The 27,840-nt window shown below is 41.0% G+C and overlaps 3 protein-coding genes across 4 annotated transcripts in view; 1 reads left to right on the forward strand and 2 right to left on the reverse strand.

The window, feature by feature from the left end:
* gabbr1b (gamma-aminobutyric acid (GABA) B receptor, 1b) overlaps positions 1-18,025 on the forward strand; it is a 98,822-nt gene extending 80,797 nt beyond the window's left edge. For both annotated transcript variants that reach the window (XM_085147665.1, XM_085147666.1), the window contains exons 16-18: positions 3,692-3,820; positions 9,246-9,389; positions 9,592-18,025. In XM_085147665.1, the coding sequence (XP_085003791.1) occupies positions 3,692-3,820; positions 9,246-9,389; positions 9,592-9,879 (561 nt within the window). In that variant the 3' untranslated portion in view covers positions 9,880-18,025. The remainder of the gene's footprint in view (positions 1-3,691; positions 3,821-9,245; positions 9,390-9,591) is intronic.
* LOC146493773 (uncharacterized) overlaps positions 1-27,840 on the reverse strand; it is a 561,837-nt gene that overhangs the window by 450,639 nt on the left and 83,358 nt on the right. The gene's annotated exons all lie outside the window — the stretch shown is intronic.
* On the reverse strand, positions 22,726-26,690 carry LOC146493797 (tumor necrosis factor-like). The gene is made up of 4 exons (XM_085147708.1): positions 25,796-26,690; positions 25,674-25,701; positions 25,497-25,553; positions 22,726-25,064 (listed from the first exon to the last, which is right to left on the reverse strand). Exons 1-4 carry the CDS (start codon positions 25,964-25,966, stop codon positions 24,607-24,609), a joined length of 714 nt encoding a protein of 237 aa, XP_085003834.1. The 5' UTR covers positions 25,967-26,690; the 3' UTR covers positions 22,726-24,606.

Raw genomic sequence — 27,840 nt, forward strand, 5'->3', positions numbered from 1 at the left:
GTGGTTCTCTTTCTTAGGTTGTCGATAACAGTTGAGTCCAAATGCCATCTGACAATATAACAAAGAGCTTCTTTTCATGTCAGGAATGTTTAGCTAAGTTTCTTCAAATTGCTACAAATAAGAGATTGGGTCAAAGAGAAATCCAAAGAGTTATTCCCCGAGATACCAAAAGAAACTCCTCTTGAAACGCATCTTTGCACCAAACCATGGAAGTCAATAAAAGGAATAGCATCTTCTATATATGCTATTATCAATGAAAAGTTACCTGACCATAACAAAGCGTCTATAAAAAGAAAATGGGAGACAGACCTGGGCTATGTCTATGAAGAGGAAGAATGGCACCATTTATTGGAACAAGCACAGACCATGTTAATTTCTACAAAACACAGGCAAATGCAATTTAATATATTTCATAGGATATATTACACCCCTTATAGCCCTTATAGGTTACATAAAATTGATAATAATTATTCCCCCAAATGTTTGAGATGTAAGGTGACAGATGGTGATCTCCTGCACATGCTGTGGAATTGCCCAGTGATAGAAGAGTTCTGGAGACGGGCCATTGAAATAATCTCAAGGGTAATGGGGATCCAAATCGAACTGGACCCAAAAGTATGGATTCTAGGTGACACAGGTTCTATTATTGTGAATTATCATAAGATATTTTATTTTACTTGCGAGTACTGCAGTGAAAAAATGTATTCTGCTACATTGGAAATCTGAAAATTCTCCAACACTGAGACACTGGATTAATGAGCTAGCGTCCTACTGCACACCTGAGAAGATATCGCATAGTGTAAAAGGGAAATATGGAACCTTTGAAAAAATTTGGGGCCCCTTCATGTCAGTACTACCGTCTTTGGACCTAACAGATCATAGAGATGACGCAAATCCCCCTGGGTCTGCCTTGAGTTACTCCCCGGTTAGGCCCCCCCGACTCGATTTCCTGAATGCTGCAGTTTTATCGTGTGGGATGTTGATTCCTGTGCATGAGAGTTTCTATAGATGGGTGTAAATATGGGCTGTCTGGATACATGAATGTGATGAGGTTGAGAGCCATACAGGGGTAAAGGGGTGGGGGGGATGGTGGGAGGGGTTCACATGATGTGTTTTCTGTTTTGCTCTTCTTCTTTTTTTTTGAGTTCTTTGTTTTTTGTTTGTTTGTTTTAAATTTCTGTAATTATCAATGTTGTTATTATTATTATTATTATTATTATTATTATTATTATTATTATTATTATTATTATTATGCTTGTATTTTCTGTGTTTGGTTTTCAGATGTCTGAGGTTATCCTTGAAAGGCATAGATACAAGAGTGTGCACCTGGGAGTGCTTCTGTGGTCACAATGGCCTGCCATGTTGTCGTTATTTGATGATACTTGCTCTGTCCCATAGTTGTGAGTTTTCCGTTTGTTTGTGTGTTTGTTTGTTTGTTTTTGTTTGTTTTCCAATTTAAAATGAAAATAAAACTTGGAAAAAAAATAAATAAAAAGGAATGTTTAGCTTCCTCAGTCTACAAATGGCCGTACATATTCAATGACTGAGATCAGATGACTATGTAGGCAGGTCAACAGTCCTTGGGTTTCTTTAGTCTTCAGGTATTACTTCAGAGTTTTGTCCTGCTGCTATGAGAATCTTTTTCCACAAAGATCAAACCAGAAGATAATTATAATTATATAATTCTACAGAAAATTGGTCTGTTTCTCTTTCTGTGCAGCTCAAAAGTAGTGGCAGAAACTCTTGCCAGGTCCTTTTTGCATGTTAAGTCCTGCTGCTCTGGCTTCATCACACATTAAAACAAACACTTTGTTAAGTTAAATTTTAATTCTCAATTGGCCACTTGTTTGACGTATATTAAATGATTAATGTGTATAGAATGAAATGCTCTATTAAAATATGATTATGCGTTATCAGTGATAAAGTTGGAAAGTGAGTTCAATATATTAGTCTTCTGATGGTGTGGTTTTGGTCTGAATATAGTTGACCTCAGCTGTGAAATTGTTGACGCCCCTTTAAAGTGAAGTCAAGTCAAGTGGCTTTATTGTCACTCCAACTATGTGCAGAGGTACTGTACTCAGTGAAATGAGATAACGTTCTTCCAAGACCATTGTGCTACATATAAGGTATAATGTACAGAATATACAGAATAATATACAGACAATCAACACAGAACTATATAAAGTCCAAGTGTACAAAAATTGCCAAAAAAAAAAAACCAAAACAAAGACAGTGCAGACACAACAGTGTAAAGGAAGACTGCAACAATAACAGTGGGTTGTGCAAAAGACTGAGTATTGTTGCAGAAAGTCACTTGATATCTGAAGGGGTGTGTGTGTGTGTGTGTGTGTGTGTGTGTGTGTGTGTGTGTGTGTGTGTGTGTGTGTGTCAGCCCAGTCACTGAGCCCCCTCGAGTCTGATGGCTTGGGGGAAGAAACTGTTCCCCCAATCCATCAGTCTGGCTGTGAGAGCTCTGGTACCTCTTGCCAGAAGGCAGCATGGTGAAGAGTGTGTGTGAGGGGTGCATTGGGTCCTCCACAACGCTGGTGGCTTTGCAGAAGCAGCAGGTGCGATAGGTGTCTGTGATGGAGGGAAGAGAGTCTCCAATGATCTTCTCAGCTGTTCCCACTATCCGCTGTAGGGTATTGCGATCCGATACGGTGCAGTTACCATACAAGACAATGATGCTGCTACGCAGGACACTCTCGATAGTCTCTCTGTAGAAGGTGGTGAGAATGGGTGGGAGATGGGTTTTTCTCAGCTTTCGCAGGACATAGAGATGCTGTCGGGCTTTCTTAGTTATGGAGCTGGTGTTGAGAGACCAAGAGAGGTTCTCTGCCAGGTGAACACCAAGGAATTTGGTGCTCTTCAACCACCACAGAGGATCCATCGAAGTTAACTGGACAGTGCTCTCCTGAAGTCAACAATCTGTTTTGTCCACCTTCAGAGACAGGTTGTTGACTCTACACCAGTCTGTTAGCTGTTGCACCTTCTCTCTGTATGCTGACTCGTCGATCTTGCTGATGAGACTCACCACAGTCGTGTCATCAGCCAACTTGATGATGTGGTTCAAATTGTGCATTGCTGCTGAGTCAGTAAAGTGAACAGCAGTGGGCTGAGCACACAGCCCTGAGACGCTCCAGTGCTCAGTGTGGTGATGTTGGTGATGCTGCTACCGATCTGGACTGCCTGAGGTCTCTCCATCAGAAAGTCCAGGATCAGGTTACAGAGGGAGGTGTTCAGACCCATTTTTTCTGCCAGTTTGTACTGTCAAAGGCGGTCAATGGTGTGAAGGCAACTGAGGGAGAGGGTGGTTAATTCCAGAGCTGAGTTAAGGTTGACAGAAAGTGAGTTTTCAGGAATGAAGGCGGGAAAAGAGAGGCTTCGGTGAGGGTGACTGAGTGAGAGTCTGGCTATTTAGTGTTAGCCGTTAGTAATGCCGTTACTTTCAACGCTGTCAATCCCATCACTGGTCTTAAAAATCACCATTAAATTGAAAGCAGAGGTTTTGCATTAATGTTCTGTAGAAAACAGTTGGACTGAATTCCACCTGGTCCTTTTTTACTAGTGTGATAGGTAACTCTGTTGAAATTGTTACACTTTTTTTTTTATGCTAAGACTAAAGTTTTCTTGTGATTTTTTTTGTAATAAACAAGCTAAGCTTATCTTCTCTATTTATTCTTCTCTTCAGGTACTGTGTATGATCACAGCTCCAGTCACCATGATTCTGTCCTCCCAGCAGGATGCCTCTTTCGCCTTTGCCTCTTTAGCCATTGTCTTCTCAGTCTACATCACCCTGGTGGTTCTGTTTGTCCCCAAGGTAAAACCATCTCACACCTCTCTTCATCCAGTACCTGCAGATTAAACTAGCACATTTAGTGTAAGACCGAATGAAAATCCATTAGCATGGAAGGCCTCTGAGATTGCATGATATATCACCTGCAGGTCTGCAAATTGGGTGAGTGTTGCCGTGTCAGCATCACCAATTCAGATCTTTAACAGTCTACTCTGGCCAATCAGCATGGTGCTGTGTCTCTGTTCATATTCCTGGAGTGCTGTTAGGTTAGGGAGGATGATATTAACTAAGTACACAAATATCATGCCCATACTTGCCAAGTAAATCAAAAAACACAGTTTAATTAGTAAGCTGAGACTCATTTTTGAGCATTGGTTCAGAGCAAGGCCAGTTTTCATACTGTAAGCTGATACTTGTTCTAGTGCTGAACGCACTGTTTTGTGTTCTTTTCTCACCTGCTGAAAAAATTAGTACTGTACATACACTACCAGTCAAAAGTTTTAGAACACCCCAATTTTTCTAGTTTTTATTGAAAATTATGCAGTTTAATGTCTCATTGCACTCTGAAATGAAAGCATAGTTCAAATAAGCATTTAAAAGTTAAAGAAAAGAAAAGAAGAAGAAATCATGGAATCAATTTATTGACCAAAATGTATTCAAAACTTTTGACTCATCAAAGTAGCCTCCTTTGACAGATATAACAGCTATATTCTTTCTACAATAGAAATCAAGTATTCTTCAGAAAGTTCTTCCCATATCTTTTTGAGAAGTTCCCATAAATGTGGACCTTGCAGGTTGCTTTGCTTTCACTTGCTTTCTGTCCAGTTCATCCCAAACCAGCTCGATGTGGTTTAAGTCTGGAGACTGTGCTGGACACTCCATTGTTTTCTTTTTTCCTGAAGTAGTTCTGGCATACTTGGATTTATGTTTTGGGACATTATCCTCCTGTAGGACGAACCCCTTACCAACCAGAGGGTACTGCATGGTGCTGCAGAATGCTGTGGTAGCTGTTTTGGTTCAGGGTGCCCCGCACTCTGTACAGGTCACCGACCCTGGATCCAGCAAAACAGCCCTAGTCTATCATACTTTATGTTTGACAGTTGATGCCACACACTGTGGAACCATCCTTTTGCCTACTCAATGGCGTACAAAGATCCTGTGTGATGAACTGAAGATTTTGATTCATCAGTCCATATTACATTCTCCCAGTCTTCAGTTTTGACGGTTTTCATGGCCCAGGCAATAGTGATGGGATTTCTGGCTCTTTTTAGAGATCCGGCTCTTTCGGCTCGGCTCACTAAAAAGAACCGGCTCTTTCAGCTCCAAACCGGCTCTTCAGGTTGTTTTGTTGCTTTAATTATTTAATCATTAACAATAATATAAAATTATGCAGAAAAGGAATTACTAATGTAAAAAAAGTGTTTTTATTTATATATGTTTATATATGGCCCCTAGAGACAAAGCACGTACAAACTCTAAAGCATATACAAACTCCAACACACATTTCTAGCGTTTACTGAACTTCCTAAACAGAGCTACCCAGATCACTTAAATTACACAATTGAAAGCATATGTGTATTGTTTGTGTATTTATAGACAAGCACTCATATATATTCAAATAATTTAAAAAAAAAAGTTCATTTACCTGTTACTGCCACACACCAAATCCGGTTGTTGATACTTGCTGGCTTGTGTAGCCACTAGGAAACAAAAGCTCAACACTGCGCCCTAGCATCCTGGAGCACTTCTGTTGTCTTTTGTACGTGATTCTGAATTTTTATGTGTTTTGGAGTTTGTACATGCTTTGTCTCTAAGGGCCACCATAAATATACTTTATTTATTCACTCCATATAAAATGTAATAAATAAATCATATAATACAAAAAACAACTATTTAAATTTTAAATTTTTAACTATTTAAATTTTCAGCTTTTTCCTTTTAAACAAATTTAATGTGAAACAACACAAAACACTGCAAACCACAACACAATTAAATATAAATTAAAATATTAAAACAAAAAGAAGATGCACATTCTCTGTCATATGGGCCTGCATGATTTCTGAATCCTTTATCATCTGCAACTGAAAATAGTGGATGATTACTATACCTTTCTAATGTGACGTTGTTGTCCCTCGCTCTCTTTCTCTCTGGCTCTGTTCCTGTGCTACTGCGAGTGTAACTAACGCCCCTCCCCCCTCTGCCCAGCGCAAAGTACAGGCCGCGTGTGCGGAGTTTAGCGGAAAAAAGGGCGAGAGAGAGGGTGAGAGAAAGAAAAAAAAAAACCTCACGGCTCCCAATAAGGAGCCGGCTCGCGTCGTTCACTTCAAAGAGTCGGCTCTAAGAGCCATTTCGTTCGCGAACGACCCATCACTACCAGGCAAGCCTCTTGGTCTTATTCTGACGTCTTAGCGATGGCTTTCTTGCTGCAACACATTCTGTCAAACCTGCAGCTCGAAGTCTTCTCTTCACAATTGAAACTGAGACTTGCTTGCTATGATCACTATTAAGGTATGCTTAAGCTGTTGTCCTGTGAGCCACCTATCACACAAGCTGTTAACTCTCAGAAACTTGTCCTCTGATTCAGTTGTGGCTTTGGGTCTGGCAAACTCTTCCTGTCTGAGATTGCCCGAGTTTCTGAGTGCATTTTGATGGTGAAGAAAGCTGTTCAATGACACCTTGACTTTATTTGCAATTTCTGTGTGTTATGATGGTCTGTATCTCTTCCATGGTTAATTGCCCTTTTCTCACCAGCTTTGTGGCAAAATACTACTCTCTGCAGTATGTGTCCCAACACTGCTTTTATGCAGACAGAGGGGGTTGTAAGTAATCCAGAAAGGTTTTTACCTCTATTTCAAGCTATTCATTGGACTTGAATGACTTGAACTGCAATAAATAACTGAAGAATTTGGGGTGTTGTAAAACTTTTGACCGGAAGTGTCATTCTTGCTATAAAGTATTTGTAAGAAATGATCAAAAGAAAATGTGTTTTTTACAAAAACCCTATATTTAATTTAAAAACGTAACAAGACAAGAAATTAAATTCTGAAACTGAGACATTACTGTTTTTTATTGCTTTTTAATGTATGATAATTAGAATTTCATACAAGCAAATTAAAGTAACAAGGTAAGGTTTAAAGTAATTAAACCTCCAAAAGTTTATTCTGTTCATGGCGAAAGATGTACCCTTAGGCCCCTCCTCGATTCAGAGATGGTCTTTCCTTTGACTCCTCCCTCAAACAAGCGTTCCTCCCTGTCCAGGATGTTACATCCTCAGCATTGAAATAGTGTCCACTGGCCTGTGGGTGTAAATAGACTGCAGAGTCCTGGCCTGACGAGGTAGCTCTTCTGTGTTGTGCCATCCTCTTAGCCAGAGGTTGTCTGGTTTCCCCGATGTATAAATCCTGGCACTTAACAGCGTACACTATGGCTACATTCACACTACAGACGAAAGCACATCAAATCCGATTTTTTTGACCCAGAAAAGAAGATCAGACACCAGCGAGGGAGGATAAGAAGGACAGACATAACAACATTGTCATCCCCTATGTAGCCGGTGTATCAGAGAAACTCAGGAGAGTTTTCTCCAAGCATGACATCCCGGTGTACTTCAGACCCAGCAACACGCTCAGACAAAAACTGGTTCACCCGAAAGACAAAACTCCAAAACACAGACTTAACAATGTGGTGTATGCCGTACAGTGCAGCGAGGAATGCCCAGACCTCTACATTGGAGAGACCAAACAGCCACTTCACAAGCGCATGGCACAACACAGAAGAGCGACCTCCACAGGACAAGATTCAGCTGTCCATCTGCATCTTAAGGTCAAAGGTCACTCTTTCGAGGATGCCAACGTTCACATTTTGGACAGAGAGGACAGATGGTTTGAAAGAGGAGTGAAAGAAGCATCTATGTCCACTGTGAGCGACCATCTTTGAACAGAGGCGGTGGTTTACGACACCAACTCTCTGCCATCTATAATCCAGTTTTGAGATCCCTCCCCAGACGCCTTAACGCCCACTCACATCCTGGGCCATCTGACCTCAGGAATTCACATGATAAGGTGGGGCCAGGTTTCACTATGAACTCACCCGAAACTCTGGCTGATTGGGACCCACACCCAGTTTCACACCTTGGCTCGTGTGATTAGAGGATCATCAGGGGGTCCTTTTGTCCCTCTGTGGGGGGAAACTCCCACCAGGTTTAAATCTGGGACTCTCCACCATTTGACCTTAGAACTGAAGAAGCTTCTCGGATGAGAGGTGAAACGTCTTCAAGTAACTTAAAGAAGTCCAGACGCTTTTCTTTGCAAGCTCCCTTGACTCCGATGACCTGGATGACTGAGAACCTTCACAGACATTTTAATAGATATTTTGAGTTTATATTAGTTGAACCACTGCTGCTGTGATATATTTGGTCTGATGGCAACTTATTTGCTACTACAGACTGCTGGCAACACTGAGCATCAAAGTAACAACAAACCAGCTAACTTTGACAGTTCAGCAGAGTGGAAGCCTCTTGTCTTCCTTGCTGAATTCTGACTGATGTGCCATCTTGTTGGCTGCTAAAACCTAAAAGAACTAGTCCTTACCTACTACTTCTCAATAGGACCCTAAGAGCCTTCATCAGGAACTCAATGGGGATGTGGCATACAACACTAGAGGCTAACTTCAAGCCAATTGCACCTACTAGAATTTGTAGGTACTTTTTGGTTTAACTTTTACATCCTTTATTTACCATAAATGTACAGTTTAAAGCATCAGATCGTGAACTCTTCAGGTATTCATTGGTTTAATACACTGTGTACAACTTATAAACGTTGTTTCTGCTATTTGCATTCATTTGTCACAGAAAAGTGACATGGTACTGAAATATCTGCTAATTAGCCAACACCCAAACTAATATTAATAACAGATATCTCATATGAGAAACATGCAACTCAACAAACCTTGGATAGATATTTATGAAAGAATCATGCGACAGCAAAGATGATGGCAGCAAAACTTTTTAAGTGTTATTTGATGAGAAAAATTGTTTCAGCTTCGATTGATGAGTCCATACGTGTACTTTGTATGTCATGGTGACCATTGAAATTAGAGATTATGTAGATAATGTTTCAAAATAACTCATTTAGAGTTTTATGGCAACAACAAATTTCAAAACATTTGGGACATCTGTCCACTGTCTTACCACTGCCTAGACTCTTAACAACAGTCTGTAAACATCTGGGAACTTAGGGGACTAATTGGTGGGAGAGGAATGAGGTCCCGTTCCTGTAGTCCTGGGTGATCTTTGTTAAATCCTTTGTTTCAAAATGTTTTGAGTTGGTAAAAGTTCTGCAGAAGAAGTACCTATCAGCAGATGGACTCTTCTACAGTACTACAAGCTGTTGTAATAGATGCACTATGGAGTTTTCATGTATCACATTAAAAACATTTGCACAATTTGTAGATGCGGCGCCTGATAACACGCGGTGAGTGGCAGTCAGATGCCCAGGAGACCGTGAAGACAGGTTCATCCACCAATAACAATGACGAGGAGAAGTCCAGACAACTAGAGCGAGAGAACAAGGAACTGCAGAAGATCATCCAGGAGGTCAGGCAGGCCCTTTTCTTATCCAAGTGTTTGTTTCATTTAAGCTCTTCCTCAATATTTAACCGGTTAATGACTCAAATACTTTTTCTCCCAAGAAGTACCTAAACAAGAAAGCAGGTTCTTATCAGATGCTTATCATGTAAAAGTCTTTTTGGATCTGTAATAACTTAATTTTTGAGTGTTTACTTTACTTTTCCCTTAGAAAGAAGAACGTGTGTCGGAGCTGAGAAACCAGCTGTCTGAGCGACAGGCCCTGCGATCAAGGAGAAGAGCATCCACCATCACTAATCAGAACCACAGCCCCCCTCCCTTTTCCATCACCCAGAGTGACCCCAGGTCGTTGGCCCCTCCTCCAGGGTACCCAGCGCCTGCCTCTGACCCTCATCCTGTTCCACAGTCCTTCGCCAACTCGTCCAGCCTCTACCAGTCAGACAGCAAGATCAGTCGAAATAAGTGTCACACTAGCCGGCTTCAGCTACTCTACAAGTAAGATGGTGGTTAACAGTGGCAGGATGAGGATAGTAATACGAGTTTGGAAAATAAATAAATATCTAAGGTTTAAAATGAAGATTTAAAAAAAGGTAAAGGATTTTCCCTCAGAGAGAAATGAGTGCAGCAAAAAAGAGCTCAATAAAAACACTGACGAGAAGGCACATACACAGATATACACCCTGTGACAGCACATGTACTTTTGATTCATTTGATTGAGGCATGAGCAGCGTCTTTAAATGTCCCCTGGCTTTGAGGTCATTTTACCACCACTACAACTTGAAAACAGTAGAGCGGCTGTAGCTCAAGATGTAGACTGGGTCATCCACCCGTTGGAAGATTGGTACTTCTGTGCTTGGCTCCTCCAGCCAAACCACATCAAAGAATCCTTGACCAAGATCCTGAGTTGCCCCAAAGGCATCCGTCACAGTATGAGGTAAACAGCACTTAGTCATAGAAAAAAGTGCTTAAATGAATGCGTGTGCAAATGGGTGAATAAGGGTTGTAGTAAGGAAGCACTCTGAGTGTTCAAATACAGTAGAAAAATGCTATATGTGTGCCAGTCCAGTATTTTCTAAGCTGATCTCTGCTGGATTTGTTTTTGATTTATTGTTCTGGATACATTTCCTCCCAAATTTGTAACTGGTCTGTTCTCTATTAGATTTAAATGGTAGCCTACAGGACTAGCGAGGTTAGTTTAGACAGGGTGCCTTAGGGTGGAATCAAATAAATTATAGTTTTAAAGCTGTCCTGGTGCTCTCTGTTTGGTGAAAGAGGAGCAGAGGTCTGTCCAAGAAATCTGTCTTCCAGTTTTGATGAGTGAAATTTTATTATTCCATTAGTATGTTGTTTAGTACTAATTAGCAGGTATCCACAGTGTCTGCCCAGTGCACCAATATAGTTAGTGGTTGCAGTTCGCTAACCAATGGCTGCATCCATCATTGTTATTGCACTTTCAAACTGGTTGGGTTTATATAGAGAGTGGTAGAGTTGTAGAGCAACAACATTCCCAGAAGACTGGGCTATTTGTGTTATAAGCAAGATAGACATGATTATAGCCTACATACATACTTACATTCTACATTTGTTCCCCAGTGATAATATCTTTGAGCAAACCAAAGGACTGTGTTTACAGACTTTTATGGTTGTGGTGTGCATTGCTACAATGTGTAACTAAATTTCTGTGTACTAGATTTCATGCAGAAGTAGAAGTTGAACATTGCATACAACGGTATTTTCAGCAGTGACAGGTTTACTATCAAAACTCAAAGTAATCATTTATGAAACAACAAGAAGAGCATTCTGTCTGTGATGACCACAAGAACAACAGCTGCCACTGACACAGCTGAACACTGAAGTTAGACCAATGAGAGTTTCTTTAGCTGAATCATTTAAAAAACTAGAAACATATAAAAGGCGCTTTGATATGCCAACACAACACGTTCTCACTCCCAAAGCGTAACATTTTACGCTAGGTGACAAATCGTCAACATATTACGTTTTCGGCTACCCACCACGTTCCTAAATGACGACCTCGGAAAAATGAGGAAATATGAGAACCGTATGGACTCAATCTACACATGTTCGCTCTTTTTCTTCAAATCGCTTAGAAACACGCTATTTAACATCATTAAAGTCATGGTTAAGATCAGGAAAAAGGTTATGGTTAGGGCTAGGGATAAGGTTAGGTTTAGGGCTGGAATACAGGGCTGGAACGTCTATTACCGCGGGAGCGTCATTGCACTGGATTTCAGCCATAACTCGCCACGTACCATAAGAACACCGAAGGTCTCCTTTCGCGTTCCTCAGGAACGCCGCAGGACGTGACAAAACGTCGGCATGTTACGCCTCAGGAGTGAGAACAGGCTCAATATGCACACAGTTATCAGCATGCCTACTATGATGATGATGATGTTCACAGATTCATGATAAAGCTGCTGACCCAGGCATGATAGTCAGCATCCCCCACTGCTGTATGTAATAGACATAGTGTCAGGTTTTACACAAGTGGACCCAGGTGGCAGATCACTCAGACAGACACGGGTGCAGTTAAACAGGTTTATTTACAGCGAGGACGAATATCAAACATAACACGTACATGAGATTGAATGGAAAACTCAAACTATCCAGAGGGGGAAGAGGAGAGAAGGAAGTTAGCGTCCGATAGCAACAGAGCTGAGGAGATACGGAAATGTTCACAAGGAATTAGAGAGCTTAGTCGCCACCTCCTACATAAAACAGGAGGTTGAGGCAGGGACCAGCAACAGTGTAGGCGAGTGGAGTGACGGGGTCCAGAAGAGATGAACTGAGGGAGCACGGTGAAGTGGACAGGTGGTTGGCTGGGCAGAAGGAAATCTGTGAATACCTTGGTTATCAAAGTAGTACATAAAAGACGGGTGATCCGTTACTGCTTGAGGCTAAGACAATAATCTGACACCTGAGAGCTGCTTCTTAAATAGTCCGGCTGATGACGCCTGATGCTCAAAGGGTGCATCAGGGAAACCGTGATGATCACAGCCCAGCGGCCTAGTCCAAAAAAGGAAACGACTCAAAACACAATAGAACACACCCGTCCCAGCTCCTAACACATAAAACGTGCACAAAACTTACAGTACATCATCATTATTATTCATAAAATTACTATTTTATTTAAATATGTTAAGGAAAATGCAGGCTAGAGGGTCTCCGTTCATACAGACCATTGAAGGGCACATTTAAGACACTTTTAAATCACAGTTTAAAAAATAATCAAATGCCGCAACAACAGCCTGGCAATCATTTAGAGCTCATAATATGGTCTTCTAATGTGGTTAAATAGGGATTTAAGAGACTGACTAAAAAATATGATTTTTTTTTAAAAATAAATGTTCATTATTTAATTAGCTTTGTCACTATAGCTCTTCTGGTTAAATGTTTGGTGGTGGTTTGAACAGTGTTCCTGTTTAGAGAGAATCCATAGTTGGGTGTGTTCATGCTAAACCCCTCACTGTCACTTGAAGACATTTAACACGTCTTCAAGAGTTTAAAATTAGAGTCAAACAAAATAAGACTTTAAAATGTTTTATTTAAACTAACTTTGCTGTAGGAATTACATTTGCAGATCTTATGTTTAAGGCTGTAAAATACAACATGACCAATTTTTTAATCAGTTTTTAGACCTTTTTTCTAGTTGCTCAATATTGTTGCTGCTTATTTATATCACGAGCATATATTTCTTTTAGGATGTAATTACACCGTCCTATACACTTGGGGGTGCTGATGTCATGATTTGTTGTGTTTTACTGTTCCACTGGCAGGTTTACAGCAGCATGTAGTTCACTGACACCCATCTTAGGACAGGATGGGTGTCAGCTACACATATGAATTGAAAAAACATCATAACATTTATTTATCTGATTCTGTTGTGAACATTTTCTACCAGTTTTGCCTTTTTCTGTTTGCAGAAATGACAATTGGTGTTGAATTCAAACTGCAAGCTTGAAGGTAATATGTCAACTACAGAATGGTTAATTATAATAAACGCAGTTGCTGCATGTAATACCAGACTAGCTTTCAATTAAAAGTGGTAAGCCTGTCGACTATATGGCCAGCAGTGTATTTCAGACAACTCTAATGAACAGTTCCTGTCACCTTGTTTTTAAAGCTCAAAGCAGAGTTCACTGCAGGCCATTCAATTCAGTTCAATTCAATTTTATTTACACAGCGCCAAATCACAACAACAGTCGCCTCAAGGCGCTTTATATTGTAAGGTAGACCCTACAATAATACATACAAAAAACCCAGTAAGCACTTTGGCGACAGTGGGAAGGAAAAACTCCCTTTTAACAGGAACCAGAACTTCAGCAGAACCAGGCTCAGGGAGGGGCGGGGCCATCTGCTGCGACCGGTTGGGGTGAGAGAAGGAAGACAGGATAAAGACATGCTGTGGAAGAGAGCCAGAGATAAATACCAAGTGTGATTCAATGCAGAGAAGTTTGTTACCACATGTTGAGTGAGAAAGGTGAGTAAAAAGGAAATACTGTATCATGGGAATCCCCCCATGGCGAGCATCCATATGTCTCTCAGAGTGCAAAATCCCCACATAACCACCAGGAATCATTATGTCAAGATTAGACTTTGCTTAGAATCAGAATATATTTATCCTCGTCACCCTCTCTGATACATCCCACTACTGCAGAATCATCATAAAGCTAATGGAGGTGGCAGGTTTCTGAGACAGGACGGCCCCCTGCAGGGCATCTGTGTTGCTGACCATACTGTCCACCACACAAAACTGCAGGCACACATAGTGTGGTCTGACAGTCAGACAGTTGGCAATCCAGATGACTAAGGACGCATAACTACCTACATTGCTGTTTAAAAAACAGTAGGGCTTGTCTGAAGGTGCTGAAGGAGAAGCATCTGGCTCTCATTTATCTCACCATGCTCACTAACCGGGTAAAATGGAGAGGACTATCAGTGGGCTAATCGTGGGCCATAGATAGTGAAGAATGAGTCTCTCCAGCATCGTCACGATGTGTGATGTTCACAATGAGCACCATGGGTCTCGTGACATGGGCTATGACCTCTGGGGTCTCATCAGCTGGTTCCTGATTTGTTTAGTAGTGAAGGTCAGTGTTGCCAACTCCTCAGTAAGGAAAATCGCTATTGGCTGTCCTAAAAGTCGCTAGAAGTCGCTAAATGACGTCATCACCTAATTTGCATAATTGGTCATGCTAATGTAATTGTAACCTACGTTGTTGGAGAGAGAAATAACATCGTGGACGAGACGTAAAGTGAGCAAAAAACGTCCTAAATGCATTTAGAATTTATTTAGAACTACAAATTAAATTTCTTTTAGCAATTATTGTTTTTTGTAATGTCACAATTCCAACCCTGCTCCTTTACCCGGGCTTGGACCGGCAAAAGTGACCCGAAATAGGCACTCTGGTGGAGTTACTTTGTGTGTGTGTGTTTATAAGTAGTTTTAAACCTTGTGATCCACAAAACAGCATAAGAGTAAAAGAAGAACTGACTGCGTTACAGCACCTGCTGCTTGTTGAGAGTAAAAGCGATATGCGCTTTCACGTCTTTTTTTAGCGACTTTTTTTAGAAAAAAAGTCGCTAGGGGGTCTGAAAACTCGCTAAATATAGCGACAAAGTCGCTAAGTTGGCAACACTGGTGGAGGTGACTGGAGGGGAAGGAGTGGAGGTGCCCTGATGTAGAATGTGAAGAGTGTACAGACCCTGGGAGCCTCCTCACAGGAGGGTTTATACATCAACACAAGATTTTATTTTATTTATGTTTTAATTACTTGGATACAGACTTCTGAATTGTTGAAATTAATCATTTAGAGTGCCAAAACTTAAATTCCTAATGGTATGTAGGTATAAATTTAAATTTAAATAATAGCAGTTTTGCTTCTCCAGTCAACAAACCATGAGAAATCATTCATTTTATATAACTTGTATTTATCACTGACATTATTTTTAAGGTAATGATATATAATAAAGAGTTTGTTCCATTTAAATAGGGCGGCACCTTCATCTGGACTTTATTTACAAAGGCACATCGCTCATGTATTTGTGCAATAAATGTGCACCAGTCAGAAAGAGATCTAGATGTGGGCATCAACATTAATATGAAACAGGGTTTGTTTCTGAGCTAATAGATGCATGATGATATTTTACTTTAGTCTCTACTGAAAGAGGTTGATCATATCATTTCCTCTTAGAACTCAAGTTTCACCAACAGTTCACACACTTCCTCCACAGCTATAAACAAACTTATTCAGAACAAGAAAACCACCAGGCTGTCAGATTTCCCCTGTATGAGCTGCTGCTGCTGTATTTCCGTTTTTTGTTGTGTTCTCTCTTCTGCTTCTTTTTTGTGGGGGGTTATAGGAGAAACTGAAATCATGCTTCATTTCTGTATACCGAACAGAGATAAGTTCACTGGGTTCAGAGCTTTATGTTGGTTTAACTGGGTCTTACCGACTTTAGTGAAACGAGACCATCTATGTCTTCAGCGCTGGTCAAAGGGCGCTCGTGTAATATAAAGCAGGTCAGGCATTATTAATTCAGTCAGAAAGGTTTCCATACCCACAAACATTACAAAAACTGACCACAACTTTGACAATATTGTCCTCCTGTTTCTCAAAAGAAAAATAACATGAAAACAATTAAATAAATTAAATGTGAATTCATGTTTCACACTAAACTGAAATCTTGATGCTGAGAAGGGTGTTCAAGGCAAATAAGTGGAAGTAAATAATGCTAACCAGTTTCATTTTTCTCATTCGGTTTGGCATTGGGATAATGCCATCAGGCTACTGATTCTTATCATATCAAACCATATTTGGACACATCTTTGGTCTTGGTGGTATGGTCTGCTCACAGTAAAGATCAGATGTAGTTAATCCAGCAGTTTTCATGAGGTCATTTCTCCCGTACACGTGGAAGCGCACCTCAAACTTAAGATACAGTCCTGGACCTGTCACGGTTAACGCTGCCCAACCGTGGCGATGTGGGGAAAGGAGGAGCCAAATGCTGGACTATTTGATGCAACAGTGCGTTTATTTACAGTGAAGGGAAAACAATAAATCCGCAGTGCGATCCCGACTCCTGTGACATGTCCTCTGAGCACCCCGTGCTCGCTGCCCTCTCGTCGCCACACTCTCTTAGGGAATAACAAAGAGGCAGCCGTCAGAAACACCACAATGCAGCAGACTAACCTTACTAACTTGACAAGAGCCTAACGTGAAGTCACACAATGATCCAGCATTGGAGAGAGCTCCACCACACTCTTAAGTAGTTTCTCTGACGAGGCTTAATCAGCTGCAGGTGTGATGGTCGTCAGGTGTGGCCAACCACCTGGCAGGGCCACACCCACCAGGCCTGAAGGTGCCTGTCACAGCCACACCCACACAAACACAAAAACAGCAGTGCAGAGCAGCAAAAACACATATAATATAAAACAAGTCCATAACTGCTCAGGCACCCTGGGTCGCTCAGATCCAGGACCCTGACAGGACCACCACTTCTTTACAGTTCAAGCAGCTGCCACAGGCTGCAGGGGCACTGGAGGACAAAATGTTAACAAAGATAGAAACAGTATGGCTGTTTACATGACTGCACACGGGCCACACGTAGTGTCCTCTGAAACTCTTACAAAGAACATCCATGTCATTTTTTCTCTGCCGCACAGAGTAAGCTTCAATCATATTAGAGGCTCAAATCACCCACTCATGACTCTTTGATAGCCTCACACTGCTTTTATTTCTGAGCACAGACCCATAATTTATATCACAGATTTAGTGTCTTTATAATGGTAAGGTTGCCATGGAAATAATTAAAATAATCCTAACGCTAATGCTAAGTCCTAACCTGAACACCATCTACATGGCTTGATGTGAGAGGTTAGCTAACTGCAGCGTTTCATCCCCTCTTTGTGTTATTTTTGTTTGATTTCCAAAAATCATGACATTTGACCAAAAACGAAAAGAAAGACAAAAGGAAATTCTCCCCTCTCACAAGCTGTTCTTAGCGCTTTCAACCACAACTGATTGTCTTCCTCTCAGCAAAGAGTTTCACTTCTGCCTCTTCTCGTGACAGGTTTTTATTTCACTGAGGATCCAGCGTTCCATTGTGTTGTCATGTCGGTTTCTTTGAATCCAATATATGGGAATATTCTACACGTGACAAATATTCAGTGTGATCTCAAGACTCATTTTTCTTTCTGTGGTAGCGCAGCTTGTTTCGTTAGCACGGGTAATCTAAACTGTCCCAAGCACCTCGCCCCGAGTAGACTAACAAGTTAATTAGGAGGTACTGATGTGTGAACCACGCAAACATTGTTCAGTGCTTCGGCTAAATTTGTTTCCGGTGATCCTGTGTAAATATCTAATGTAATGTATGTTTGTGTGTGTTGATGTGAATTAACTGTAGAGCCTGTAAAGCAGTGCAGATGTGCTGTTCATACATATGAAAATATGCACACAGAGTGTAAATACTGGTTATGTAAATAATTACAATTGATTATTTGGCATATTTAACATGTCTTTCATGTGGTACAGTATTCAAACTATATTTCTATATGCTGTTACATTTAATATGGCAGATTATTTCATTTGCAAGAATGAAAATAAAACAAACTGTTTTTCTCAAAATGTTTTGTTCATTGTACTTATCCTTGTCAGGGTCGCGGGGCAAGAGGCGGGGTACACCCTGGACAGGTCATCAGTCTGTCGCAGTGCTAACACACAGAGATAGACAACCTACATTCACACCTATGGGCAATTTAGAATGATCAATTAATCTATCTTTGAGGAGTACAAATACCTGGGAACCGTCTTTGACAACCTCCTGAAATTCTCTGCCAACACAGAGGAGATTCTCAGGAGGTGCCACCAGCGGCTATACTGCCTTAGGAAACTCAACTCCTTTGGAGTCAGCACACCCATCATGATGGCTTTTTACTATGCCTTCTTGGAAAGCATCATGACCTTCTCCATCACTAGCTGGTTCCACTCCCTCAGCCTTCAGAACAGGAACAGACTGCAGCACATGGCATCAGTGTGCTCTAAAATCATCGGCCTGCCTGTCAGAACTCTGGCACAGGTTTTCAGCCCGCAGGCCCTTAGACAGGCAGCCACAATCATCAGCGACCCCTCTCACATTCTTCACCCCGCATTTCAATGGCTCCCCTCTGGGCGACGCCTCTGCTGCATTTCCTGCAGGACTGAGAGAGGAGAGCCACCTTTGTCCCCAAAGCCACCCTGCTTTCCCACACCAGAAACATCAACTACTCTACACTATTTTTATACTACCGACACTTTATTCACGTTTAGTCACTTACAGTTATATATTCACCTTTCAGTCACTTTAATTTTAAAACTGTATATTCTGTGTATTTATTATCTGACTCTTATTGCCTTTTCTTATTGTCCTTATCTTCAACGTTATGTCATATGTTAATTGGCCCTTGGGGATAAATAAAGTCTTTCTGATTCTATCCCCACTAACTGCATGTCTTTTAATGATGGGATTTCCAGCTCTTTTTAGAGAGCCGGCTCTTTCGGCTCCCAACCAGCTCTTCAGGTTGTTTTCTTGCTTTAATTAATTTGTTATTAACAACAATATAAAATTATGCACAAAAGGAATTACTAATGTATAAAAAATGTGGTTTTATTTATATATGTTTATTAGGGGTGCAACGATACACAAAATTCACGGTTCGGTTCGGTTCGATACTTTGGTGTCACGGTTCGATATTTTTTCGATACAAAAAAAATGTTCATGCCTTTTTATTAATTTGTCATTTATTAAATTTTCACGGCACATTCTGCACCATTCTTTTGTGGTTCGGACTCCTCCTGACATTTCTTTGGAGGTGGAGGAACACCAAAGTAATTGCTTAAAGGAGCTTCTTCGACATCTTTAAGAGTTCTAAACAAATGTCTGTCCTCCTCCAGAAAATCTTATGTATGCAAACACGCGTTGCAACTTCTTATCTTGTGCGCATTTATTTTGACAGCGAATGCACACCTGCGGACCACTTATGTGCAGCCCTGGTTATTTAGCTCGTCATATTGCAGCCACAGAAATTCTTTTGTCCATGAAACCATAAAGCTGCACTTTCTTTTTGCCTTATAGTCTGATTTGTCATAACTTTTCCGTTTTGTGGTAAGCTTTTCTTTGGCTGTCACTTCTCCACCCTGACCTGTCTTATTTGGCTCAGCAGAACTAAAATATATATCCTGCTGCTTTTACACGCACACTCACATAACGCTCAGCGATTCTCTGCGCGATCAACCTCTCACATGTTTAAGCTGCGGGAGATTTCACTTGTCATGTTTGCATAGTAAGCTAACGATTGATAAGATGATGTCAGAGGAATTGGTGCGCAAATGATCATCACTCACCAATCAGTGCTGTCACTCTCTATACACAGTTCACGTGATTGCAAAGTGAAAGCAAAAAACAAGCGCAAATTCAAACGCGATTTCAATATGTCACATATTGACAGTGGCTCACCGATGCCAATGACATAATTACCCAGCTACATTTCCGAAAGAATGCAAAAGCATTGACATAGATTTTTCCTTCCTACGATAGGCCGACAGGCAGGGCAGGGCAGCCCGACTGGAAAAATCGCTAGCCCCCGGACATCGGGCTAGCGATTTTGCGAGCCCTGTATCTGATTGAGGAATCACTCATCTTTGGAAAAGAGAGTTTATTACAGAGAAATAGGCTCTTTCCAAAATAAAAGCTATACTATACGCTTCTTCTGGGCTATATTCTCAGCAGCATATTAAACATATCAGGTCCCCATAAGGAGAATCATGTGCTAATGGCTGTCTAAATGACTCGGGTAAAGTTTGTAGCATGCGTGCTTGTTGTTTTTGTCTGCTTCCACTTGTCTCTGCACTAGGATGATATCGGCGTAAATGTGCAGTCATATTCGTTGTGTTCCCACTAGTGCTGTCAGCGTTAATCTGAAATGAGGTTAACGCCACAACACGGCAAATCTCCGATAACGAGCTACCGCGGATCGCCCCGTGCGTGGGGCTGGACTGCAAACACGTTAACGAGCTAACTGCGCTAACACAGTAGTTCCCACCCATGTAATTGAGCATTGCGTGGCACATCCGACATACTGTTTTACTTTAGTCCATGACTGCTTACCTTCAGGGTCATACGTCACATGAAAACCAAAATAGTTCCAAACGCCAGATCTGAATGAGGGTGGGGGAGGTTCAATTTGCCATGTTGCAAGGAGCTTAACTTCTGTCTCGCTAGCTTGCCCTGCGCTCAGTGAATCTGTGTTCGACTATTCCGCCTAGGCTTCACTGTCGAGCGCAGATCCACTGAGCGCTCAACACAGACAGCACCGTCAGAAGGAAAGTTGATAAAATAAATTAAAAATGTTGTATTGTTCGATACATATGCGTACCGAACCGAAAGCACTGTATCGAACGGTTCAATATCGATACGAGTATCGTTGCACCCCTAATGTTTATATATAAATATATCGGTGGCCCCTAGAAACAAAGCACGTACAAACTCCAAAACACATTGCTAGGGTTAACTGAACTTCAAGACAGAGCTACCTAGATCAGCGGTCCCCAACCCCCGGGCCTCGGACCGGTATCGGTCCGTGAGTCGTTTGGTACCGGGCCGCGAGAGTTGAGGCTCAGGTGTGAAATGTCTGGTTTTCAGGGCTTTTGTCGGTTTTCAGCGTTATTTTGTTATAGTTTTATCGTTTACTCAGTTTTCCTGGGTCTTTTCCTTGTGTTATGAATAAATTTTCTTTTTTTCGGTACCGGTACTAGTTTTATTTTGTTGTATTTATCCGCGACACCTTAAAGGCCGGTCCATGAAAATATTGTCGGGAATAAACCGGTCCGTGGCGCAAAAAAGGTTGGAGACCGCTAACCTAGATCACTTAAATTACATAATTGAAAGCATATGTGTATTGTTTGTGTATTTATACACAAGCACTCATAATTATTCAAATAATTAAAAAAAAAATGTTCATTTACCTGTTACTACCACACACCAAATCCGGTTGTTGGTACTTCCTGGCTTGTGTAGCCACTAGGTAACAAAAGCTCAACACTGCCCCCTAGCATCCTGGAGCACTTCTGTTGTCTTTTGTACGTGCTTCGTACGTGTTTTGGAGTTCGTACGTGCTTTGTCTCTAAGGGCCACCACAAATATACTTTTATTTATTCACTCCACATAAAATCTAATAAATAAATCGTATAATACAAAAACCAACTATTTACATTTCAACTTTTAACTATTTCAATTTTCAGCTTTTTCCTTTTAAACAAATTTAAAGTGAAACAACACAAAACACTGCAAACCACAACACAATTAAATATAAATTAAAATATGAAAACAAAAAGATGCATATTCTCTGTCATATGGGCCTGCATGAATAAACTTTCTGAATCCTTTATCATCCGCAACTGAAAATAGTTGTGGATGATTACTATACCTTTCTAATGTGACGTTGTTGTCCCTGGCTCTCTTTCTCTCTCTCTCTCCCTCCCGCTCTGTTCCTGTGCTACTGCGAGTGTAACTACCACCCCCCCCCCCCCACCCCCCCTCTGCTCAGCGCAAAGCACAAGGCTCGCGTGCGGAGTGAAGCGGGAAAAAAGTGCGAGAGAGAGAGAGAGAGAAAGGGAAAAAAGCCCACGGTTCCCAATAAGGAGCCGGCTCACTTCAAAGAGTCATTTGCGACCGACACATCACTAATGTCTTTGGACAGTGAGAGAAAGCCACACAAACTCCACACAGAAAGGATGTTGGTGGAATTGAACTCAGGAGCTCTTGCTGTGCGGCAACAGTGCTAACCACCGTGCCACCGATTTTTGTTTCTTCACACAATAACATAATGAAAAAATGAACCAAATCTACATAAAATTCTTGCAAATCTATTTAACATAAAAAATAAAAAATTTACAAAGATATACAGTCTGACTCAAAAATGCATCTCTTCTGCCATTATCCTTGTAGGGTTCTTAGGGACCTCTGAAGTGTGGTCAATAAACAAAAAAGACAGTATAAAAAAACTATTTACTGTGAGATAAATACTTTCCACTGGTGATATTTGGTACAGCTCTGTAGGCAGCTGGAGGAGGAAGCAGGGGAATTACCACAGCAGGGAGTTCCCCTTCTCCCTTCCACTCTGTTAAAGTGTTGAGGAATTATTACTCTACTGGAAACTTTCACAGTGCCAAATAGAAAAACTTGCACTGTTAATGAATATGAACACAGAGCTAAGTCATAGTATCTTACGTAATAACCAGGCTAATATTACCCACTGTCAGCAGTGATGAGCTCATACGAACACAGTCACATAAGTCATGTAACCATGCAGCCCTGTATTTAAATACATGTTACCATGTATTTTTAATTAAAGTAATCTAACTCAGAAGGGATTTAACATATTGTCTAATTCAAAATGCATTGACTATATTTTTCAAAAGTGTTGGCATTAAAATGCTATTTAATTCTAGAATGGCTTTTTTAAATTGTTTGTTTTGATTGAGTTGAATAAAAAAAAGAAACCATATCAAGTTTTTCTGAGAGGCTACATTACCATAAGTAACATGTAAGCTTTCTAATATCAGCTTTTAGACATTAACAGCAATGTCTGAAACATTAGCAGACACCCCATCCTTGAATCAGGCTTTAAACCAGGTTTCGTACACGAGGGATTTGAAACTGCATTTATTGTGTCAGCAACGCAGTTCTGTAACGTTACATGGTCTGCCACTTTGTGGCCACGTTGCTGTAGTTCTTCCACTTTGTGGCCTAGTTGCTGTAGTTCTTCCACTTTACAATAATACTACTAACGGTTGATTGTGGGATATCTTACAAACTGACTTGTGGCATTCATTACAGGACCACACTTGGAGCTCTTTAGAGCGACCCAGTGAAAATGAATTCTCTGTTATAAGTACTAAGATGTGTAATGGTATCAAATCCTGCAGAAAGTGACAATTTCGAATGAAACGTGGGTCTCCTTTTTAAAAGCACAAATGAAATTAATTTAAATATATAGTATGTTGTTTGCTAGAGGCTTCTCGATCACTGTGTGCAACCTTTTTGTTCAGCCCACTAAGTTAAAGCTGTATGATCTTCAACCGCATCTGAGTTGTTGTTCTTTCATTTAAAATTCATTGTAGTAATGTACAGAACCAAAATGAGGAAAAAAAGGTGTCTCTGTAAAATATTTATGGACCTATTTCCATTTCACTGACTGGAGGCAGGACACTGGGAGGGTGATTACATGAAAATAAGTTGCACATTTAATTTTACTTCATTTGCAAGTATTATAAAGTATTCTTTTAGTGTGCATGCAGTTGAAAGGTAACATATACATTTCAATAATGGTGTCATAGAGACAAATATCTCAGTATTTAGGAAGCATGATAAATATGGGTTCATCTCCATGAAGTAACTGTTGCACTTCCTCCACTTCCATGACTGTTTCGCTGCACACAACAAGAAGACACACTGTGCTCTGTGGTTACTACCGTGTGTTAATTAATTGTCCCATCGCACACACTAGCAATAATTTGAGCTTTCTTTAGCCGTTGTGGCTCATTTGTTTGCTCTGTTTAGTTTGACCCTGTAGCTGTTTGATTTTTTTCCCCACTGGTTTGTAACATGATAAACACAGCTCTTGCAAACATGATTTCTTTATAAGCTGAGTTTTATTCAAATATTTCAGAGTACCACAGGCACTATAAATTCTTAGACATTTGTTTGTACTTGCCATAAAACGAAACAAATAGTTTGATAAATAAAAATCAGCATAAATACAGTAGGACATTCAGTATAAAACACACAATAAAATTAAGTATTTTAAGTATTTCAATAAATAAATAAATAAATACAACAAATATAATAAATACGACAAAGATATGTTAAATAAATAAATTCCCCAAAAAGTAAACCCTTTGTTTTTCTATTCTGTCAGCCTGTAGTGACATGGTCGCACTCTTTGGTTGACTGCTGTAGTTACAATGGTTTGATTTACTTACAAAAATGAAATGACTTGCTAATACAAATATTTCAAGTATGGCTGATGGTAAAAGTACATTTTCCATCACCTCTTTAGTGCAATGTGAACCATCTGTGGCTTCCTCACATTCAATAGTTAAAAGCCTCCCAGAAGGGCAGCAGGTCATGGTGGAGTCTGAGGTCACCTACATTCATCAGACATCGCTCCTCACAAGGCAAAAACACCAAAGAAGTTCTTCCCTGGCTCATCCTCCAATTTCTCCAGCATTGCCTCCTCCGTCTGTGTTCTCAGTCTGTCATGAGCATACAAGTTGAACACAGCCCCCATGTAAACTGCAGAGTACCAGTTCCCATCCTCATCCGAATCCCTACTGGTTGTCTTTTGGCAGACTGTACGGATAGAGTGAAGAATGGTCACATATTTAGGTGCATATGAGCGAGACCAGCGTTGGACAGTGTGGCTCAGGTGGACCATGGGGTGTGAGGAGGTATCGTCGGCATCGCTGCTGCAGTCAACCCGGAAAGATGCTTGGCTGTAAACAAAGTAGAGGCCATCTCGAGGAATCACAATTTCATTTTGATCGAGCTCTAGTCCTCCCTGAGAGTGGGACTGGTCCACATCCTTCTGCCATTCCACTGAGGTCTTTCTACTATAGTTGTGTGCTCCTGTTGAATAGTACAGACAAATGGTAAATTTCTGATTAACAGTGAAATAAAACTGCCCTTGAGTCAAGGGTTCCTGAAGAGAAATTTCAAATGAATTCTGTTGTAGTGACATGAGCCTATTTCTCATTTATCATCTACATTCTTCAGTCTAACTAGAACTCATTTAAATCTCCAAATTATCCAAAGGAAACAGGCATAATGTGCCCTTAAAATCAAGAAGCTCTAAAACTTTCTGGAAATACTGGTAAGCTTCCTGAATAAAGAACTTCCTCCAATTATGATCCACTAAATGTCCCATGAATCTCACAGAGACGTGTGATTTCATGATTACAATACTGGGAAAGCTGTAGTATGATTCTCCACAGTCAGTCTAAAATATGCCTGGTAACTTTTTTAGATTGCACTTTTTTTTACTTGGGTTTCATCCCTTACCTTGCAAATGAATGGCTGCTCTCACATTTGATATTTGCCTCAAAGTGTGATGGAGATCTGGGAACAAGAAAAGACAGAGAATAGGAATTATACAGTGTTTTCGCCTACTAGTCACTAACATTACTAAGCTAAAGAATAAAAAAGTCCACTACTTTTGTAAGAGTTAAGGGTACTCACCAAAATTGTCCTCATTTTGTCCAGGAGCCTGTTTGAAATAGAGCATGACACAGAACGCTGTTACAAACTGGTTGGTTTTAGGTGAAGCAGTTCATTCACTTAGAGAGTATTTTAAAACCCACCTCAGCACGCCTGTTAACAACGAGGGCAGCAGCAGCAGTAGCAGCGAGGCAAAGTGTGAATGCCAGCAGGGCCATGGTTAGCTTTGACCTGGGCTTGATTTCCTGTGTTGCCTGTTTCTCTGTGTCTTTGTCGATCATTGTATCCAGCACGACCATGCATTCACCTTCCATTGTTTTTAGTGGGTGCCTTCTATCAGGTACAGTTCACTTCTTAGCAGCCTTTCCTCCTCTTCTTCCACCACCGTTCTTGTTTGATGCCGCTATCTGTGAGAGGCTGTTTTAAAAGGCTCTTACCGATAGAGGGGGAAACTCCAATGATGTCACACATCAGTGAGTGGAGACTCAATGAGGAATAGAGACCCAGTGCCGGGGAGGATCTTACACACCACACCTCCTCTGCACATGGCATGTGTATGATCGGGTTATACCAACATCAAATAAAAACCAGACACCTGTGTGGAATCCCCTTTTGCACCTCAGTGCACACCCACGCGACTCAATAGATCATTTCAAACAGGCACACACACTCACCTGCTGTATACCTGCGTACACAGACCACAGATCACTCTGTTCTACTATTCTAAATTTTTAAAAAGTATATGTTAGCTATTGATGTGAAGTGTTCACATATGTTGTTGTGTTGTCTTCGTTTCTATGTGAGGCAGACACACTGAAAGCCAGTTCAAATGTGGGGCAATAAGTCACAGAAAAGTCTGCAACCTTCAGCTATTCGTCAGTTTGACCACTATTGCCAAATGTTTTTTACGTTATTGTGTTTGATATTCCACCAACAATCAACTGCCAGTGATGTCATCGTCACCCTCCATTTATAGTACATGTGTCACTTCCCTAATAATTTGATAAAGGTTTTTTTTAATCAAAATGAGCTGTTTCTGTAATAATACTTAGCATTACAGTGGGGCAAAAAAGTATTTCGTCAGCCACCGATTGTGCAAGTTCCCCCACTTAAAATGATGACAGAGGTCAGTAATTTGCACCAGAGGTACACTTCAACTGTGAGAGACAGAATGTGAAAAAAAAATCCATGAATTCACATGGTAGGATTTGTAAAGAATTTATTCGTAAATCAGGGTGGAAAATAAGTATTTGGTCAATAACAAAAATACAACTCAATACTTTGTAACATAACCTTTGTTGGCAATAACAGAGGTCAAACGTTTACTATAGGTCTTTACCAGGTTTGCACACACAGTAGCTGGTATTTTGGCCCATTCCTCCATGCAGATCTTCTCAAGAGCAGTGATGTTTTGGGGCTGTCACCGAGCAACACGGACTTTCAACTCCCGCCACAGATTTTCTATGGGGTTGAGGTCTGGAGACTGGCTAGGCCACTCCAGGACTTTCAAATGCTTCTTACGGAGCCACTCCTTTGTTGCCCGGGCGGTGTGTTTTGGATCATTGTCATGTTGGAAGACCCAGCCTCGTTTCATCTTCAAAGTTCTCACTGATGGAAGGAGGTTTTGGCTCAAAATCTCACGATACTTGGCCCCATTCATTCTGTCCTTAACACGGATCAGTCGTCCTGTCCCCTTGGCAGAAAAACAGCCCCATAGCATGATGTTTCCACCCCCATGCTTCACAGTAGGTATGGTGTTCTTGGGATGCAACTCAGTATTCTTCTTCCTCCAAACACGACGAGTTGAGTTTATACCAAAAAGTTCTACTTTGGTTTCATCTGACCACATGACATTCTCCCAATCCTCTGCTGTATCATCCATGTGCTCTCTGGCAAACTTCAGACGGGCCTGGACATGCACTGGCTTCAGCAGCGGAACACGTCTGGCACTGCGGGATTTGATTCCCTGCCGTTGTAGTGTGTTACTGATGGTGACCTTTGTTACTTTGGTCCCAGCTCTCTGCAGGTCATTCACCAGGTCCCCCCGTGTGGTTCTGGGATCTTTGCTCACCGTTCTCATGATCATTTTGACCCCACGGGATGAGATCTTGCGTGGAGCCCCAGATCGAGGGAGATTATCAGTGGTCTTGTATGTCTTCCATTTTCTGATGATTGCTCCCACAGTTGA

Source organism: Neolamprologus multifasciatus, chromosome 22, assembly GCF_963576455.1.
Source record: "Neolamprologus multifasciatus chromosome 22, fNeoMul1.2, whole genome shotgun sequence".
Lineage (NCBI taxonomy): Eukaryota > Metazoa > Chordata > Actinopteri > Cichliformes > Cichlidae > Neolamprologus > Neolamprologus multifasciatus.

What these genes read in the sequence shown, in the direction of transcription:
- LOC146493797 (XM_085147708.1), bottom strand. Translation starts at nt 25,966, where the DNA reads ATGGAAGGTGAATGCATGGTCGTGCTGGATACAATGATCGACAAAGAC. An exon ending in TTGTTAACAGGCGTGCTGAG is followed by an intron (nt 25,702 to 25,795) that starts GTGGGTTTTAAA and finishes TATTTCAAACAG; the next exon opens with GCTCCTGGACAAAATGAGGA. An exon ending in ACAAAATGAGGACAATTTTG is followed by an intron (nt 25,554 to 25,673) that starts GTGAGTACCCTT and finishes TCTTGTTCCCAG; the next exon opens with ATCTCCATCACACTTTGAGG.